The 20,752-nt window shown below is 43.9% G+C and overlaps 1 protein-coding gene across 1 annotated transcript in view; it reads right to left on the bottom strand.

The window, feature by feature from the left end:
- Positions 1-1,378: 1,378 nt before the first annotated feature.
- CDHR3 (cadherin related family member 3) overlaps positions 1,379-20,752 on the bottom strand; it is a 34,358-nt gene continuing 14,984 nt past the window's right edge. The window contains exons 9-19 of the mRNA XM_042815821.1: positions 19,824-19,992; positions 18,284-18,383; positions 18,039-18,137; positions 16,805-17,031; positions 15,762-15,930; positions 13,708-13,952; positions 11,054-11,226; positions 6,923-6,936; positions 5,228-5,259; positions 4,514-4,562; positions 1,379-2,593 (exon numbers count right to left, since the gene is read on the bottom strand). Coding sequence (XP_042671755.1) covers positions 2,280-2,593; positions 4,514-4,562; positions 5,228-5,259; positions 6,923-6,936; positions 11,054-11,226; positions 13,708-13,952; positions 15,762-15,930; positions 16,805-17,031; positions 18,039-18,137; positions 18,284-18,383; positions 19,824-19,992 — 1,591 coding nt within the window. The 3' untranslated portion in view covers positions 1,379-2,279. The remainder of the gene's footprint in view (positions 2,594-4,513; positions 4,563-5,227; positions 5,260-6,922; positions 6,937-11,053; positions 11,227-13,707; positions 13,953-15,761; positions 15,931-16,804; positions 17,032-18,038; positions 18,138-18,283; positions 18,384-19,823; positions 19,993-20,752) is intronic.

The raw sequence follows: 20,752 nt of genomic DNA, 5'->3' as shown, positions 1-20,752 counted from the left end.
AATAAAGAGTAGGATTAAGAATTAGATGGAGCTGGAGATGAGCATCACATCACCAGTGTGGGTCAGGAAGCATGTAGCTGTGCCTTAGGTTCAGCACACTGGTTTCCCCATACAGCAAGTGGCATGGAATTGTACAATGGCTTATTTTGTGGGGACTGCCCCCAGAAGGGCTGGCTGCACCAGGAAGTTCACCCACTCTGAGCAGTATTAGCTCTGAGGTCGGGCAGAGCTTGGGCATCAGCAGTACCTCTTTATAGAGCCATCAGCTGTTCTGAGGTTTCCAGTGCTGCGGTAGTGGCTTTCCTCCAGCTGTTGGCCAGCTGTGGGGGGCTGCAGCACTGACAGCATTGGCTGTGACAATGAGTTTGCTGAGATGGATGTTTACAGTGTGCTGTGATAACGTTTTGCCATTGTTGGTTTTTTTTCCTGAGAAGGAAGGAAGGAAGTTTGTGTAGCTCAGCAGCAGAAACAGCAGTAGCCAAAGATGAGTTTTTATCCATCTCTTTCCAGGTTTTCTGGCTGAAACTGCAGTCTCTTTCTGCCTCCTCTTCAATAGGAGGTAATTATCTCTTAATCGCAAAAGTAGAATGAGAAGAATGGAGGAAGCAGAATGGCGCCCTGGAGAAATGCCTGGGAAAATAGGTTTAAGAAAATGATGAAAACAGTGCGTTTAACTTCCATGGGTAATGAAGATACAATATTTGGAGGTGCTGGGTGTGCCTTTGGGTTTCTCTTTGTGTCACAATGACAAAGCAATTGGAGTTACAACCACTACCAGTTACCATAGGAGTTCTCTTAGTGACTGGAAAACCACCTACACAGAGATTGCACGTAGCGTATTTACAGCAACGAATGGGAACAATGGCAGCTGGAGCTCCAACCAGCCCTGTTGGTGCTGGAGGGGCAAACAACACTATAACAACCACCACAGCCACAGGAACTGATAACACATTCAGAAACCATAAATCACTCTTTCCTATCTCTATCATTGTGTCCATGACACACTGAGTTTCTGATTGCTCAATGAAATGTCATTTGACTCCAGACGTTTGGTATTTGTAAGGAAAGCTGTTCCTGAGCCAAATCACTCCTTTGGAGTGCAGCAAAAGGCTACAGCACTGGTGAGGAGTGGCTGTGTAATGTGTGGGATCCTCAGGGGCATTACCTCCCCAGCCACATCTCCCCTCATACAACAAAACCAATGCATGTGGCAGGATCTTACTGTCCCCCCTGAACCTAGACCAAGGATTTTCTGTTGCCACCAAGCTGAGATTTGTCCCTTGATGAAAACAAAACAAAACAAAACAACAAAAGCACCACCTTTTTCTCATCAGGAAAGAAAAGAATATAAGCCACTGAGAATTAAGTAGTCATTTATAATTAATTTTATTCCGATTAAAATAATTTTTGGAAATCTTGCAGGGTTTGCTTGTTTTATATCGGGTTCCTAGACAGCACTTACATTATACACGCTCACACTTGGAAAAGATTATTTCACCACATGTGTTTACTGTAATTATTCTTTTAAGTGTGCTCCATTTGATTCTGTAAAACATTGAATGTGCCAAAGGAGATACCAAAGGTGAAGATATTGAATGCTGCTCGTGGTACAAAAGAGAAATAAGCTGAAAATATTGACATAAGACCCTTAGTTGCCATGACAAGATGTGGGTTGTCCCCCCTCCAAAACTGCTTTCAAGCTATGCTCTTTTCTATGGCAAGTCTGGATGAGAAGGAAGGATGAAATAAAACACTGAATGAAAATATTTCTAGCTGTCACTAGCAAACTTTTCAGCTTTAATCTGTTTTTCACCCATTCGGCTTTTCAGACTTAGCAGAGACAGGAGAAGCAAGCCAACCTCACGCTTGGCTCTCCATGCAGCTGCACTCCTGGCCCCATTCACTGTGTCCATGCGCACGTTGCCCTCCCTGAAAGTGATCTGGGGACACGGCCATGTTGGTCTGGGGGCAAGGAGCTCTCCCAAAGGAAGCCGCCAGGAGCTACAGCCCAGAGGGCAGCAGATGCTTCTGTCCATTATGGTGCTTTAGGTTCTTTTTCTCACTCTTTCACATCGTCCCTTTCTCAGTAAACAGCTTCTGCTGCCTGCAGGGACTGTCTCTGCACATGGAAAAGCAGGGGCTGCATTCTCCCGGATCACAGTCACTGTCCTGTTACTTTCCATCCCTTCTTTCCCAGTCTTACCCAGTTCTGCAGCTGAGAGAGGCAGAAAGCTTTAGGCCTGGTGTAACCAAAGGCAGCATTCATTCAGGGAGAAGAGTCAGTGTCTGTGCTGCTGAGCTGATGAGGGTAACTCCCTGTCCTCAGGCTCCCCTTTCTGCTTCGGTACCTCCAGCCCGTCCTGGCCTGGTGATAGGGATGGCCCAGCCGAGGGCCTGGCAGCTTCTCTTGGCTCTTTCCTCTTCTCTGAAGTCTCTTTTTTGCTTGGCACCTCTGGTCTGTCTGTCTCTTGGTCACCATCCCCTGTGGCACTTGACCTTACCTGCAAGTCTGCAGTGGGCTGGAGGGGCTCATTGCTCTTCTTCCACCTCCGGGCCCCTGACTGGGTATTGAATTCGTACATTTTGCCAGTGACTTGCAAAGAAGAGAAGACAAGGAATTAAACCATGCCTACTTTAGCAGGTTAAGATGAGACAGATCTCATGATGGGGCTAAAAAAGAAAATGTGAAACACCTGGAAACCAGATGAGTTTGGGAACAGAGCCAAGAGGGAAAACTTCACTTCTTGAAGCAAATATGCCCACCTTCCTGGGCAACTACCAGTTGTGGTCACTGCCCAAACGAGATGCTTCTGCATCTGTATAAAAACCGGCTACAAACATTTTTTGCCCTTTTCAGATTTTGTGAACAATTTCTACTTGGACACCAAACGTAAGTCTCTGCTCTTTCAGTTCACTTACTGTTCAGAGATAGGTGCAAAAACAGCTATCTGTCCTGTGTGATCACATCACCCTAGTCTAATTTACTGTCTCTTGCTAAACAGGTAGAGAATCAGGAGCTTTAGTGGTACAGCTTTTAATTCAACATTATTAATATGAAACAAACAAAGGACTATTAAGGCCTGCAAGGAAATAGTGGCTATGTGTTACTGCATGTTACAGTTTGTATCAGAATTAATGGTTTCTGACACATTAACACAACTCGAGCAATTAAAGATGAAACTGGATCTCTTCACAAGGTTTCCTGAGTGCTTGCAGGACAGACATGTTACAGCAGCCCAGATCAGACAGCAGCTCCTGACTGGCTCTCATAACCAAATTCAGCAGCTGATATGCTGGGAATTATCAAATCTCATCTCCAATCTGCCAACACTTGATCCTCTAAGGTCTGGAATGAGCCACGGAGAGGAGAGGGGAGGAGAAAGCAGGCCTCATTTCTCTGCTGGAACCACAAAGCCATGTTATATTGTAGTGCTTGTGTGAGGCATGACCCAAGTGCTATTGCTCAGGGGGGCTCAGATAACCAAAAATGTGGTGTGATCAGCTTTGTGAGGAAGGGAGCCACCAGCTGCCCTGTCACAACATTGGCAAGCAGCAGGCTGGAGAACATCAATGTTTAGCGTTGAACAAATCCAGTTACAAAGCGGACTTCAGAGCTCATCCCTTCTGCTCCTCTGTATAAATAGCAGGTGGGCTTGAAGCCAGCCAAACCAGCCTTGAGCAGCTCTCTGGATGGCCTTAATTGCACAGTAGGGCCCCGTTTGTTTGCCCAAGTCCCTGTGCCTAGTGTTTCCTATTAGCTCACAGCCTCAGAGTGCCTGGAGCCAGCTAATAAGAAACACAAGTACAGACACTTGGGTGGAAATTTGGCCAGATTAATCCAAGGCTCAGAACAAGCCTGCCTTTTTCTGAATAATTTGAGACCTATTGTTTTGAGCCTATTTTCAGATGTGTTTGTTGAAGGCATATTTTGGCTGAGCGTGCCCTATTTCATCAGCCACCCTTCTCCATGCTGAGGTCCTCAGCTGCCACAGTTCATCTAAAAGCAAACACTCTTCCTTGTTCTCCCCAGCCAGCGATGCTGAAGACTCAGAGAAATGGCAGCAATGCCTGTTGCTGTCTGGAGGAGGTTTGTGCAGGAGCAATCAGCTCACCCATGCAAAAAGGGAGCAGTTTGGGATGCAGAACCCATACACCTGCAGTTCCATCAACATGTGTCCGTTTCTCAGACAAGGGGAGTTCAAAACCATGGAACTGTGACAGCAACCAGGGCAGGGGACAGGAGCTGATTCCTCCTCTCCTTCTGCCTCCTGCACCAGATCTGTACATGTGGGTGAGCAGTGAATAAAATGGCCATTGGAAGTGGGTTCATTCCTCCATTAGAATTGTTAGTAGGGCACTCTCCTGCTTTTCACTCTGTGAGATAGAGCTCCTGCTCTCCTTGGAAACAGCAAACTTGAAGTATGAGAAGCAAATGTCGAACTGTATTTAAATCAATTCATCCAGTTTCTTTCTGGCCAAATGTTCATATTCACTGTTAATTGCTTTTTATTACCTGGGTCTCTGGCTTCTCCGTCAAAGACAGTGTTGAGTTTTATCATTTCCTGTGAAGAGAGACAAATTGTTAAATGAATCCTGTGAATTAGGTAAGCAAGGAAAGCAGTGACTTGGAAATGTTGACCTACATGGATGGAGGTGGATTTCTGTGACCTGTGTGTCACATTCCTGTAGGCTGAGTTTAATCAAAACTGGCAACAAAAGCCATTTGTGGTGAAGGGTGTTGCTACTAGATGTTTGAGGGAGAATTATAAAGGTCTGACATGCACCATACCTCCACATGTGCAGCCACAAGAGGGTAACCTCCACCCAGGGGAAGGTTGGGAATACCCTCTGCAAAGAACCTGGGAAGGCAGAGTGCAATAGTGGGAGGACATTGCAATCTTTATACCATTACAGCTATCTGGGAGCAAAGAAAGTCACTGCATTATTTTTGTCACAAAATAGTACCAGAGAGGCTGCAGAATCTGGCAGTTGGAAGCAAAGGAACCATGATATGGGTGAGCACCACCATACGTGGCGTTGCTTCCAGATGAGGAGGTCAACTGCAACACTACCCTGTTTTGCATTTAGGGACAGTCCTTTTTCCTCCCTTACCATCTCAACGTTCTCTTTGAAAAGAGTCATCCTCCATAAAAAGATGACCATATTGCATGATGGGGCTCAGAGTAAAACTTTTGTTCTGTGTTGTTCTGAGGATAGCAGTACTCACCAAAGCCACTTCTTTCTTAGGTTTTTTCTTTTCTACAGAAAAGTAAATGCACATAGCAAAGAATCAGATGTAACCAGATATTACATTTTTATCCCCCACTAAACAGAGATTTTTAGTTCCTAACTTCTCAGCCTTCTCAAAAAAGACCTTACTGCTTTCCACAGGATGATCCCTAATGCTATTTGGAAAGCGAACACCTTCAGAGTGTTTTGGAGTGAGGCTCAGCCACTGCCAATAACTAACCAAAGTGCATACATTGAAAAGTCTTATTCCTTCAATAATGAATAAATAACAATGGTTTCTTAAATAAAATTCCCTTCCTAAATAATATGAATAGATACAGAAATTCAAATACGTTTATTATTAAAGCTTATTCATATCTTTGTTCCATGAATAATTCCTTTCTTCTATGCCACTCCACACCACCACAACCGGGGATTTCTTTGGGGTGAGTTCACTCCACCTGGCCCAGCCATCATGGGTCTGTGCGCCACATACTGCCCCTTCAAGGCATATTTTGAGGGCTCAGGTGTTGTAGGAGCTTGGACTAGCTGTCTACCAGCAAGCAAATCATCCTCTAGGGGATATTTGAACCACAAATGCAGATTATTGTGTTTGGTGGGGGTTTTTTTCTGTGAGTGTTTGTACCTGCAAAGCTTGTGCATTCAAACATTTGGAGACAAACCAGGGAAGTGCTGCAGATCCAGTCAAGTCAAATTGGGACTGAAGAACAGTTTGGTTATATGTGAATTCACCATGCTATTAATTCATCCCATGTGCAAACAAATGTAGTGGTGTCTCAGCAGCACAGCATTGTGGATGATACCCAACTAGTTGCTGTGATTTTGTCTCACCATTTTGTTTAATGTCCATCCTTTGGAGAACTGCTTGCTGGCAACACGGCCTTTTGCATCTGGGTGTGCAGTGCTGAGGCATTGTGTTGATAGGAAATCTATTCTGTCCAGCCTTCAGGCCTTTCTGCCAGCCCTTGGGAACCAGTATTTTCAGAAAACATGAAGCATCACTTTTTTGGAATTTGGCCAATGCTGAAATGCCTCTAATTGGGCAACCAAGAGAACAGCTAGCTTTGTTGAGCTGTGTTAGTCATGGTTTTTTTTGAGCTGGGCAAAACTATTGAGTAGAGGGAGTTATAAAAGTGGATTCTTAATGAGATGATACAAACCACGCTTGTTAGGGGAAAGCTAGTGGGTCTAATAAGATTTAAAAAAATGCGCTTAAAAGCACCTATTTAAAAAGTGCTTCTTTTTGTATGTGCAATCTGTAGCCAGGCTAAGTGATACAGACCCCTGCAAAGGCACCAATACTTGACAATAAATCTTCAGGTATATGTAATGGTGCCAGGGTGAAATGAAAGGTGTTGGAGAACAGGGAAGGCAGTTGCTGATGAGGGATGGAAACATTTTTTTAAGAATTAACATATAAAAAATACAGTCATTCTTTACCATCTATGCCAGACAACTAGACTACTCTGAATTTGGTTTTTGCCTAATAATTAATAGACATGAATATCGCAAGGACAATGATATCACTTAGGCTGGCATCCCATCATCAGCCAGGGTGTTTGATCTGAGTACTTCTGTACCGGAGCAAATGTATTTGTCTAGAAATGGGTTTACAAATTTTACACAGAATAGTAAACTTGGTGCTGTTGAGAGGTATTAAAGAAGTACACACCTGGAGCATTTATCCTGCAATGAAGAAGAGTGAGAGATATTGTTAACAAATGTCTTAATTTCCCTGTATAAAAGTATCATGATTCATTCTCCTCCACTTGGCAAGAAGGTTGTGTTTCCTTGACTTCTGAGATATGCTTGGTTGGTTTTGTTTATGTTTTTGTTTTCACTGAATGCCTGCTCCATTTAACACTGTTCCCAAACAGGAAAACAACCCTGAGTGTTGCTCTGACACCTCTCCAAGAGGGAATGATAATGAAAAGATACACTCTTATTGATTATAGCATTATGGATTTATGTAATCTGGAAAAAATGCATGTTCAGAAATTCTCATCTTGTTCCATCCTTTGAGGAAGGTCATTTTTTTTTAATCTGCTGTGCAATATGATATATGAAAGACTGTAAACGTATTTGAAAATATAAAAATTGCTTTTTAATGGGAAAGCCTGCCTCCCAGTGAATCACTAGCTCTATTAATAAATAATAACAATGGCCAGGCTATCTGCTCCTGGATTCATTTGTCATTTTTATCACAAGTTGCTAAACTCCTTGCACACATCAGTTGAATTATAATCACCATCATATATTACCTCTACATTTTCTATCATTTCCAAATGTACCTCGCGTCCTGAGAACACTTACATAAATCCTTTCCAAATCCCATGAAAGAGCTCTTATCTCTGTGTTTGTGACAATGCCAGTTTGCAGGCACCTTGGCTCCCAGCAGCCATCTCTTGCCACTCAGAACCAGAACTGTTCCCAGTGGCTTTTGCCAAGAGAGAGCACCTGGAGGTACTGTGAAGCTCCATGGGTCAGAGCCTTGTAACAGGCCAGGGGAGCGCTGCAAGAAGTCTGCAAAAGCTGTTCCAGAACAGAGAATTTGGCATTAGCGCCAGTGTTTGAAACAGCCTCCGAGTAACATGGCTGAGCTGGAGGAGCACATGTGGTACCACCCTTGTGATGGGCATAGACTATGGCTGTATTTTTGCTCAGCACGGACAGGTACAGACTCCAGTTGTGCCTTATGAGCTTAGCTGTCATTAGAGGTCATAATGCTAAATCCACTATCACCTTCCGCTAATGCATTTGCTGCACTATTAGCAAATCCATGAAAAACAATCCATGGACATTTCTGGTTGATTAAAACCAAACATTAGAATCATAAAGTCATAGAATCATCAAAACAAGCTTCTCAAGAGACGAGCCTAGGGGAATGATGCTTGAGCAGGGGGTGAGGCAGATGACTTGTCTGAAATGTGTCTATACCAATGCACGCAGCATAAGCAACAAGCAGGAGAAGTTGGAAATGATTGTGAGTCAGGCTAATTATGACCTTGTTGCTATTTCTGAAACATGGTGGGACCACTCCCATGACTGGAGTGCTGTGATAGATGGCTGCAAGCTCTTCAGAAGGGATAGACAAGGAAAGAAGGGTGGTGGTGTGGCCCTTTATATTAAAGACTGTTTCAAGGTAGAAGAGCTTGGGGTTGGGAATGATAGAGTGGAGTGTCTATGGGCAAGGATCAGGGGGAAGGCCTGTAGGGGCGGCATCTTGGTGGGGGTCTGTTATAGACCGCGTAATCAGGACGAAGAGTTGGATGAGGCATTCTATGAGCAGCTCGCGGAAGTCACGCGATTGCCAGCACTTGTTCTGATGGGAGACTTCAACTTCCCTGATATATGTTGGAAATATAATATAGCACAGAGGAAGCAGTCCAAGAGGTTTCTAGACTGTGTGGAAGATTGCTTCTTTACGCAGCTGGTAGGAGAGCCTACTAGGGGCAGTGCCCTGCTGGACCTGGTCTTCGCTAACAGAGAAGGACTGGTGGGAGAAGTGAAGGCTGGGGACCATCTTGGGCAGAGTGACCACAGAATTGTAGAATTCTCCATTCTTGGGGATGTCAAAAGAGTGACCAGCAAAACTACCTTCTTGAACTTCCAGAGGGCGGACTTTGACCTGTTCAGGGAGCTTGTAGCGCGGGTCCCTTGGGAGTCACTTCTCAAGGGTAAAGGAGCCCAGGAAGCCTGGACGTTCCTCAAGATGGAAATCTTAAAGGCACAAGAACAGGCTGTGCTGAGTGCCCTAAGGCGAGCTGTAGGGGAAGACGACCGGTGTGGATGAGCCAGAAATTACTGTTGAGACTCAGGGAGAAAAAGAGAAAGAAGGAAGTCCCTGGAAGAAGGGACAGGCTTCTTGGGGAGATTACAAAGAAGTAGCTAAGGTATGCAGGGAGGAAGTTAGGAAGGCGAAAGCCCAACTTGAACTCAGGTTACCCTCTGCAGTAAAAAGACAATAAAAAATTCTTTTATAAATATATCAACGGCAAAAGAAGAACGAAAGATAATTCTCATCCTATACTTGATGCACCAGGGAATGTGGTCACTGAGGACAAGGAGAGGACTGAGGTCCTCAATGCCTTCTTTACATCTGCCTTTAACAGCCAGATCAGTTATCCTCTGGGCTTTTTATGCCCCGATCTGGAAGTCCAGGACGCTGCTCAGAATATGCCCCCAGCAATTCCGATGGAGGCAGTCAGAGAGCTCCTCCTCCGTCTGGACTGTCACAAGTCCATGGGACCGGATGGGCTGCACCCTCGGGTGCTGAGGGAGCTGGCGGGGGTGATTGCCGAGCCGCTCTCGGCCATCTATCAGCGCTCCTGGTTAACTGGTGAGGTCCCAGAGGATTGGAGGCTTGCTGATGTGACTCCCATCTTCAAGAAGGGCTGTAAGGAGGATCTGGGGAACTATAGGCCTGTCAGCCTGACCTCGGTACCAAGGCAGGTTATGGAGTAAATCATCTTGGATGAGATTGCACGCCATGTGCGCGGTGTCCAGGGGATCAGGCCCAGCCAGCACGGGTTCGTGAAAGGCAGGTCATGTCTGACCAACCTCATCTCCTTCTATGACAGTTTGCAGTTGATACTAAGCTGGGAGGTGGTGTCGATCTGCCTGAGGGTAGGGCGGCCCTTCAGAGGGATTTAGACAGGCTGGACCGCTGGGCTGAGGTGAATGGGATGAGGTTCAACAAGGCCAAGTGCCAGGTCCTGCACTTTGGGCACAACAACCCCATGCAGCGTTACAGGCTTGGGGATGAGTGGCTGGATGAGTGTGAAGAAGAGAAGGACCTGGGGGTGTTGGTTGATGCTCAGCTGAACATGAGCCGACAGTGTGCCCAGGTGACCAAGAGGGCCAACGGCATCCTGGCCTGCATTAGAAATAGTGTGGCCAGCAGGAGCAGGGAGGTGATCATCCCCCTCTACTCAGCACTGGTGAGGCCGCACCTCGAGTGCTGTGTTCAGTTTTGGGCTCCTCACTACAGGAAAGACACTGAGGCCCTGGAATGTGTCCAGAGAAGGGCAACGAAATTGGTGAGGGGTCTGGAGCACAAGTCTTATGAGGAGCGGCTGAGGGAGCTGGGATTGTTCAGTCTGGAGAAGAGGAGGCTCAGGGGAGACCTCATTGCTCTCTACAACCTCCTGAAGGGAGGTTGTGGTGAAGAGGGGTTTGGCCTCTTCTCCCAGGCAACAAGCAGGACACGGGGTAATGGCAGCAAGTTGTAACAGAGAAGGTTTAGATTAGACATAAGAAAGAACTATTTGTCTCAGAGAGTGGTCAGGCACTGGAATGGCTGCCCAGAGAAGTGGTGGAGTCGCCATCCCTGGCAGTGTTCAAGAGGCATCTGGATGACATGCTGTGTGATATGGTTTAGTGCTTGTGGTGGCAATGGTGATGAGGTTGGACTAGATGATCTTATAGGTCGTTTCCAACCTTGTGATTCCATGATTCTATCATTCTATGATCGCATTTGGAAAAAACCTCTAAGATCACCTAGTCCAACTGTCCACCTACCACCAATATTGCTCACTGACCACATCCCTCAGTGTCACATTCACATGGTTCTTGAACATCTCCAGGGATGGTGACTCCCCCACCTCCCTATGTAGCCTGTGCCAGTGCCTCACCACTCTTTCTGAGAATGTTTCCTCATCTCCAACCTGAACCTCTCTGTGTACAACTTGAGGCCATTCCCTCTTATGCTGTCATCTTATTGTCTTATATTGCAGCCAGCAATTGCACTTACTGCAGCAGAGGGCATATGGCTACAAAACATTCAACCAGGATTCTCACTCACAGAGGTGTGCTGTCAGCTTGGGGTGCAGACAGGCAGCGGGCACAGAGCCACCTGGCCAGGAGATGGCCCAGCAGTCCCAGGAGCAGAAGGCTGCCCAGTGTGGTGACAAATGGCACGTACCATGCTGAGTCCAAGTAGAGGTTCTCCTTCTTCGTCACCACTGTAAAGCCAGGCTATTAAAACAAGATAGGAAATGTTTCTCAGTGCTGCATTCCTGTACAGCACTATTCCTCTGGCTGAACTTCTGCACCCAGACACCTGGCCCAAGGTGCCCCAGGGCTCTGCTCATGATCTGCAGAGGCAGATAGCATCTGTTGGAGATGGTGATTCATCCCACGTACCTCTCTGTGAAGACCAAGATGAGCCATAAGCTCAAGGGGTAACCGCAGGCACTGAAACAGAGCCCACCCACCTCGCTGCTTCCAGATTGTGTTTCAATGTCTTATATTAAAATAGGCATGCCATGATGGGGCTGGAAAGCCTCAGATTGCCTGAGAAGATGTAAGCATGCTGTTGGAGGGTTTGGAAGTTCAGGGAATACTGCCATTATCAAGATAATGGTATCTCGTTACCTAAGGCGAAACTGGAATTAGGTCATCTTCACTGCAGTGATCATTCAGCCCCCTTTGTAAAAAGAACCCTGAGGAGTTGTGTTGTTGTATAAAAATAAGTGAAACTTCTTCTTTTCCTTGCTCCAGAAGGGAAAATCACGTTTCCTGAGCACCTGCAATCTGCCACATCCTCCATGCACACAGCTCTGAGCTGGCATCTCTCTTGGTGCTAACAGCTCATTCACTGCGGTCCCGCCATGATACTATCCCTATACAGATCAGAAATTGCTTGTTTGTTCTACGGGGTTAATACATGGTATGGTTCTATTCATTCTGATAATCTACTGAAGTTTTTATTAAATCTTCTGTAAGACATTTGTAATCACATTGTGTATGAAATTTAGTGGGATATCTATTTGCTTTCCATCTAAGGACACCTTTCAAAAAATGGCACACGGCTGAACTGGGTAATATCTGTAACTATTAAAAGGAAGTGTTTAAAATGAAGAGGTGTCAGTGTCTGCTGTCAGCCAACAGGGCTGAGCACACCAAATTTTTAAAGAAACTAACAAATAATCTCAAACCATCACCACTGCAGCCTCGCTGGGATAGAAGTACCAAGTGACTTTGTGATAGGGTTTCCCACCACTGTGCTACCAGCCTTCCATCACCAGACTCATTTGGCTGTTGCCTGAACGCAGGTAACAAGTGGTGATGGGAGAAGGTGCTGTAATGGAAGTGCTCTTCTGGAAAACAGTCTGTAAGTGGAAGGCTGGTATCTCTGGGGAGGCAGATTTAATGTTGTGGTATGTGGGCTAGACTGTTTGCAGTTGTGGTAAGGCATGGGAGAAGAAACACAGAAGTTTTGTTATTCAGCTTAACCTGTTTCCATGTCAAGTAATGGGGAGGAGAAGGCTGTGAGGAAACCATATATTCCTTCCCAGCAGAGCAGTAGATAATAATTAATCAATCTACAAATTTGAATTTAAGCATTTCCATAGCAAAGCTTCCAGATTTGTACATGCTGCTTGGAGCACCCTCTGATTCTGTCAGATTTGGACAGTTTCACAATGAATAGCTCTTTTACACTTTCAGTATCCTCATATTCTCATTCCTGCATGCAGTGGAGAAAACACTAATGATGTCAGCAGGCAGGCACAAAATGGATGAACACTGGATGATGGCAAGATGGCATGGCAAGGGATGAAAGCAGTAATCAGCACAAAGATGAGGACAGACTGGTCTGTGTCCCTCCAACTGCACTTTTGCGGCAGGCAGGAGGAAAGCAAGAGCTGCTCATATCCTGCACCAGCCTGGTGGAAGAAGCAAAATCAGTGAGCCAGAGCTTCCCTGGGATGGATGTGACAAGGAGCAGGTTGTATCATGGGCATGCTGGTCTGGGTGTAAGGCCAGAATGCCAGCCATGGATCATTATGGGGCCCAGGAGCTCGGGAGACATCCACCTGCCTGGTTCTCCCTTCTGAAACATGCTGAGGACTCAGAACATGCTGAGGATCTGCACAACTGCTTCAGTTCCTGACAGGCAGCTTGAACTTTTACCTGAAGGTGACTTCTGGGTGGAAAAGTTTCCCTTGTAAATGATAAGGATTTCTTGTTATTATAGTCTTTGCCTATTTTGGCTTTGGTAGGCACATTACAGAGTAATGCATACCACTGCTAAAGAAGCACACAGAAGTAAACGATGCTGGAGTAGAAAACAGCTTTAAACAAAAGTAGTGCATGAGGTAATTTTAAGGTTAACCCCTACCCTATCCTTATTAACAAAGCTGTCAAAATCTTTAACTTTCCAGTTACGTGATAATGGCAGAGTGCCTGGTCTTTTTTTTTGTAATTCTTTTTCTTTTTAGAGACTACAATACAAAACACATTATAAATGTGTAACTGAAGCCAATCCCCCATGACACCAGGCAAATCAATGAACACTGGCTTCAGTGCAAGAACACAAAGCTCAGTGCTTCCTAAACCTGGACCCATGGTAGGCTTTTGCTTTCCTTTTGCATACATCTACCTTCTTTTCTTGAGTCTTATGCAGATTAGCCCATGAAAGAACTGCAGGGTAGTCATAATTTTCAGTGAACTTACCGTCGTGGTAGTGACAGTTGTTGGGTTTGGGATAACTCTGATGCTTAAAGTCACTGTTCCAGTTTTAACTAGGTGTGTAGCCTTGTTCTTGACAGATAGTAAATTGTCATCTGTTATGTAGACACGCAGTCTGTAAATCCATTTTGTATCAAGCCCACTCTCATAGTCAAAGGGAGATGCAAGAATCAGCTGAGACGTGTTGGAGCCAGCCATTGGTGAAAAGGTGAAATGATTGTTCACATTGCCTGCAAGTCACAGTAATGAACGAAAAACAAACAAATCATCAAAAAAAGAAGAAAAGTGAAGAAAAATCCCACATTAAAATAAACACATGGAGCAAATTAAAAGATTGGTTTCTATTGACAACCTTCGATGGATCACTTAATGCCCGTGTAGTCATATGGCTCCTTGATCTACTTGATAACATTTAAAATCATTTAAGTAAATCATCATAAAATCATGAAGTAAGACTGTCTATGAAGATTCAGCTGAGGCAAGGCTGTAAAAACTCCTCAGTGCCATCAAGGATATGAGAGGAGACTCTCAGCTCATCTGAATGATTTTTTCTTGTAGCCTGGAGTGCACCCTAAAGCAGCAGAGCCCAGTCTGGGTGATGTACGCCAATCTGCTGCTCATCATATTGGGGTATTGAATAGCGAGAGAATGGACCAGGCGGAGCGGGGGACCGATTCGCTCGGGCGCTGGTCTGAGGGCTGTCAGGTCACTGCAGGCCGGGCGGACCGTAACCTAAGTGGCCGTGAGATCGGCGACAGGGTGAGAACCCTTGTATGTCGCAGTCCCACTGCTGAGGTGGCTCTGCAATGGCCCCTTGGCCACATGGGCACCACCTGCATCTCATAGGTCCCTCCACTCCCTTCCCACCACTTGTTTCTCTGCGCAGAGCACACCGCACGGCCATTGATTGGCTCCCTCTGATGACAGCTTATGACTCAGAGCGGCTAATTTCCACCGAGGCTTCACTCCCTCTGTGAGTTGCTGCAGGAGGCAGAGAAGGGAGATTGATGTGTCTGGCCTTTCATCTCTTAATTCTCTGTTCAGGTTACTGGAGATCTGCTGGTGACCTGTGCAGTCTTTGGACTGACCAGAGCCAAAAGAAATCAAAGCCATAGAAAGGTAGCAGAAGTACCTTGGGTCTGCTTATTTTGCCTTGTAGAGCTCCAGAGTTGAGGTGATTTTGAAGGACACATCTACTGTGCAACAAATAATGACGCCATGAACAGCTCTCTGGCTCAAAGACCAACTGCACAGCACAGATCACGTCTCTATAACCAAACCTCAAGGCCTGCACTCTAGAGGGCCCCTACACACTGCACCCAGCAAGGTCCTGGGCTCTGCAGCGATGCCCAGGATTTCTCTGAGGCTGTACTTCTTGGCACAGACCAAAATCATGCCAGCAACTACAATTAAATTTTCAGCAGTGTAAGTCAATAACCTCAGCTACAAAATCAGCAACAGCAAAATAAATTCACCCAAGAGAGAGTATTCCCTTTTATTGTGAAGCTGAATACCAATCCACACTCTTCTTCAAATGGATGCAATTGATTAATAGGTTCAATCATTCTTTCTAATAACAGGGTTTTAGTACATGCAGCATGGAACTAGACCATGCAGGTTTGATCAATTATTTTGAACCACGTGCCATTATCTAAGTGAAAGCTACACAGGGTAACAGAAATCACCTTCATTTCTCAAGATTTACTCAACTTTAATTGCAAGTGAAATTTAACCATTAAGATATATCCCTCATTCTACTGAAGTCCTTGTCAATAATGCAGTTAATTGTGGTTAATTAATGTGGTAGGCAATCCAAATGTGCAATGGCATCATTCTAGATGGCAGCAAACTTATAGAGTCATCTCTTTACAAAAGCAGCAAAATAATGATGCGTGAAGCTTGAGGATCACAATTAGCTCTCCATAAGAAGCAGCATACAAACTGTGCTAGATTTTTATTTACAAATCAAATTGAACCATCAATATTCAAGCACTTTTGCACTGTTTTCAGTTCACAGTTCACACACTGTGACACAATACCTTCAATGAAGTAACGGAAAGACCTGGGATCAGAATCACGATCTTGACATTGAATCCTGAAGCCATTGACATTGGTCCCAACTGCTAAACTGACTGGGATTTGAAATGAATAGAAATTTGGTGAACAAATGGGTTCTTCATCATTTACTTCCAAAACATTGACAGTTACCTGAAAGGAAAGAATAATAAAAACTGAAGGTCTTCATCTGTATTGGGTCAGAATTTTACTAACTTCAAAAACTATTTGGCTTTGCCAGTTTTGCTCTTTAAATCAGCAGCAGTTGAAGAGAAATGAACCTCTCTTCCAAACTAGATTCAACCAGAAAACATAAATGTTCCTTAGACCTTTACTTCTTTTTGTGACCAGTACTCTTTTGGGAACAGGTTCCTTAACTTGAATCATATTTCAAAACCACGGGGATTTCAATCTGATCTGTCTGTCTAGTTGAATTACCTGAGGTGTGTTATAGTAGAAATGATAAATATTTCCAGGTATTCATTAAACTTTCTTTCCAGTGTCTCAAATTGCTTCACAATTATTGCTTAGGCTTCTCAGTACAATTTGGTAATAATTCAGGGCAAGATCCATGGAAGGGATGAAGATTCCTTATAGACCAACCAGACTGAAAGAGAAATGCTGGTAATGGCCTTCTGCATGTCTGGAAGCACCCTTGTTACACCAGATCTTTTTAATGTCAGCTGGTGTTATCTGGTTGAGAGAAAAAGCTTACTACTCTCTAAGCTCTGTCCTTTTGTGTTTGTTGGATTTTAATATATAACAGATAAACCTGTCACGATTACAAGTTCCTGATGCTAAGTTTTCCTTAATGATTGCCTTGAAATATAACAGGTAATAAAGAGATTAAGTACCTCCTTCCTAGTGTCTCCATGGGCAGTACTTGGCTGGAATAGGAAGCAGGCCTAGAACCCATCCACCTCCCACCAGATGTGAAAAAACAAAATATAAGGTCATGACAGAGGATGCTCAAAGTATTCTTGTCAAGAAGAGAGACAAGGAGGAGAAGTAGAGTGGGTTTACTCACAGATGCTGTTGCAGTCCTCTCTTGGTCTGAGGCTTGCACTGTGAAAAAGTGTTTCTGGGTTGTTTCATAGTCTAATCTTTCTAAAATCTTCACATCTCCATTAATTGGGCTGATCCAGAATGCATTTGTGTAATCCCTGGTCCCTCCTCCAGCTATAATGGAATAAGTGATGACACTGGGTGGCCAGTCTGCATCGCTGGCAGTCACTTTTCCAATAGTGGATCCAACTAAGAAGAAGATAATCCATATTTCATTAACATTTTAAACTTAGAGGAGAAGGAATTACAGAATACTCTTTCCTGCCAAAGCTTGATAAAAGTGTAACTACATATCTGCTCTAGAATTTTTCACCCCAAAGAAGTAAAACAAAGGCATGAGAAACACTGGTTTACCATATTGGGTCTGGCTCCCCATGTATGTGTCTGCTAACAGTGAATACCACAATGCAAGGAATCCATAGAGAACAACAGCAGAAATTCTCTGGTGGCAAGGGCTACCCCATAGCCTGGCACCAACACACACTAATTATTTCCAGTGTCCAAGCACTGGCTTGAGTTGGAGGAATAACTTAAGAAAAAATTGTTGCTCTTCTCTCTGGAGAGTTTGAAACAGCAGTTATGGAGCTCAGCACAGACAAATGCAAATCCTGCTTCTGGATTAGGGTTTAAGGTCACATTTGCAGCAATTGTCCCTGGACTGTGACAGAAATGGGAAAAAGTCTGGCTCCAGCCTGAGGAGCTACACTGCCTGTTGGAGCACACACTTCCCATCCAAGCACCCCTATCCCACTGTGCCTCCTCGGTGAGCTAGGCCTAAAGGGATGGTGGGGTGACAGTTGAACACCATGCCTGGGCCAAGGGAGTCCTCTCTCATCTGTACCATGGTCTACATGTACAGTGTACAATGGTTTCTTTGCACTACCGCAGTCCTTTCAAAATGCTAATTTAGCAAGAGCAGAAAGACAATCTCAAACAAGAAATCTGAGTTCAGTTCTCGGCTCTGTCCCAGATTTTTTCTATAACTGCTGAATTTGTCTGTCTCGATTTCTATCTGTACAACTGGAGTTCTTGCCAGTTTTGTCTATTTAGGGGTACTAGGCAATTGTACAGGACCCCAGCTGAACAGGAGCTTTGAGCAATTCTCCTCATTCAAATAAATGAAAACATGTTTGGAGAAAAGTGTATTTGTCAGCATGACAATGCTGCTCCTATCATGTAAGTGCTACTTACTGTACCTTTAGTAATTTCTGGAACATAAAATTCATATGATGGACTACTGAAGACTGGAAAAAATTCATTCACTGGCTTTATCCTGATATAAATGTAAATGGTATCTGGAAATATAACACAGATGAAATCATAGTTAAGTATGGCTGTGAAATTTTCTCATGCATATATTCAAAATACATATGGTACTCCTCTCTCCATGCTGTTGCAGCACAGAAAAATATTTTTAAAAATGTGTAAAGAGGATACTTGCTTGAGTAGTTAGGAGAGGCGATATCTTGCACCCTGACAGTCAAAGAATAAACCTCAACTCCTGGATTAGATGGATTTTCTAAATCAATACTTTCAGTCATCTAAATTAAAAAGAAACACAATTGTATTTATACTCTCTTACATGAAGTCACAGCACTCATGATGGTGATCAGTTTTCTCAGCATGCTGTAGATGTGGTCTCCCTCTTGAATACCCAGAATAGTCCCGTAGGAGTAATATAGGCTATAAATCAATTACAGGATTGAATTTCAGGCTTATCCTTCATGTTCATGGTTTGGGGTCCCTTGGCAATTCAAAACACTTTCCTTCTGCCTGTCTTCCCCTTTAGTGCAGGAACTTGTATCATTTGAGCACAGGGTCTTTGCCTTTTACCTGCTTAGTTCCAAGTGCACGTAATGAGCTGGCTATTTACCATGCCCTTTGTTGGCTCAACACGGGCCTGTGATTGCTAAATAGCAATAGTTACTCCTTGAGCTCAGGTGTGCAGACCTATATTAAAGGTATCAGGTTCAGCCACAACTGTTTATCCAGGAACCAAATGGCTACTAAACAGTGGCTCATATAGAGCTTTAAATCCTAATCTCCTGAACTCTCTCTCTGCAAGAGCCTCATAAATTCTGGGGCAGTGAGATTAAAGCACAGGCATCCACTGCTTTTTGTCTATAGGAAAACTCCTGGAGAGATGGGACGCTTCAGATAGCCTATTACATTACACAAGCACAGTGATCAAAGAGATGACAACAATTGTATCCTGTGCAGCACTGAAAATGTCTTGTGTGCTGGCAGATGAAGCAGCTAAGGATGGTGGTCATTCACATACATGCTTCTAAGAAAAAAACAGCGTTAGTCATACAAAATCATTTTACTGCACCTATCACATATTTGTCTTTTAGGCAGAATGCCTGTGCTCTCTCTACAGTTCGTGGGGTTTCTTTTTTCTGTATTTGTCTGTGGTTCTTTTTAAAGCAGCAAAGCAACCGTCACTGCACATGTCCAGCAGCTGGTGGGGATTCTGGCAAATGCAAATTTTACAGTAGCTATTAGCATAAGGAAGTCATATTTTGACACGTCAAATCACACAAAGTACAAATCCCACCACACTTTTGTGAATATTTACCACATTTACCATATTGCAGTCCTTCACATTGGAGAGAAAGATCTTCCATGATCTATCGTGAATAAATAGGTATGAGATGGTATCAGATTGCTTTGCTTAACCATTTCAAAGTTGGTGCTTCACATGCCCTAAAAAACTCTTTTTTTTCAGTCCTATCTAGCACTTTGATTTAAAACAGCCCTCTGTCTTCCAAACTCTGTAGGATCCATAGAAACCGTCCTATTAACCTGTAGCTTACATCTAATCAAATCATTCTCACCAACTCACTCTGTTGCAACATGAATTACAGTAATTCCTTTTTATTGTATAGGCAAAAACTCCAAAGTAAGAAATGTCCTTTGTGAAAACTCTTAAGATGCTTTCTACAGTGAGTCCACTTGACATAAAGCTACAAATGACTGACCACAAGTCTTCCGGACTCAGCAGACTCCAGAGCAAAGTTGTTGCTTCCAAAACCAGATAATCCAGTGAAACTAAATAGATTGTTTGGTGGATCAACATCAATATCTTTACAGCTGTTTCTGAGATCAAGAAGAACTATCCCAGCAGTAGTATTTTCATGTATTTCTTTCCTGTTTAAAAGAAACATGTTTCCCATCAGAGCTCCTTATATTTCTCCTCTTGAATTCTTCATATAGTCCATGCCAAAACATCGACGTACTTCCATTTATTTTCTAAATGAAATCCTAGATCTAAATAGACAACAGCTGATGAAGCAATCTAGAATCTGAACCATATGCTGTGGTGGATAACAGCCCCATGTAATGAGCAGCACACAGACCCAAAACCAAGACCTTGAAAATCCACTGAACTACAGAAGGCACCATGAGATTTTAATGCTCAAGATTATTTCAGTTCCTAATTTGTATTTCAAAACATCTTTACAACACTCATTTTTTCATTACATTATAATGTTTTCCTGATGAGAAGTTCATTCTTTTCTCCTTAACTAATACCTGGATCATTCTGCTGCCTTGTAAAGCTAGTGTTTCTGGCCCTGCTGTTGACAGTGATGGTCTCAGTGACGCATGTGATGGAACTGGTAATAGAGGGTGCCGATCTTATCTTAATCAAGAAAGTAAGACATAAAAGAATAAAGAACTAACTGAAATGCCATTATGCCCTGATGTTCCCTTGTACAATCCCTATATACAGTCTTTCATTTCTCCCCTGAAGACTTTTGCCTCATTCAGATGAAAGTTTGAGCTCAATGGACCACAGAGACTGTTGTGCTGTCATCATGGACATTGTAACCAAGCAGTGCTCTGAAGAATTGGATTCTTTTCCTGCTAGTCCATAAAACTACATGATTTAAACGCAAGACATTTATCT

The sequence above is a fragment of the Centrocercus urophasianus genome, unplaced genomic scaffold (genome assembly GCF_019232065.1).
Source record: "Centrocercus urophasianus isolate 14NV4802_14NV808 unplaced genomic scaffold, USGS_Curo_1.0 seq_15, whole genome shotgun sequence".
NCBI lineage: Eukaryota > Metazoa > Chordata > Aves > Galliformes > Phasianidae > Centrocercus > Centrocercus urophasianus.
Note: the sequence above shows the minus strand (reverse complement) of the source record. Positions and strands in the feature narration are given on the sequence as shown.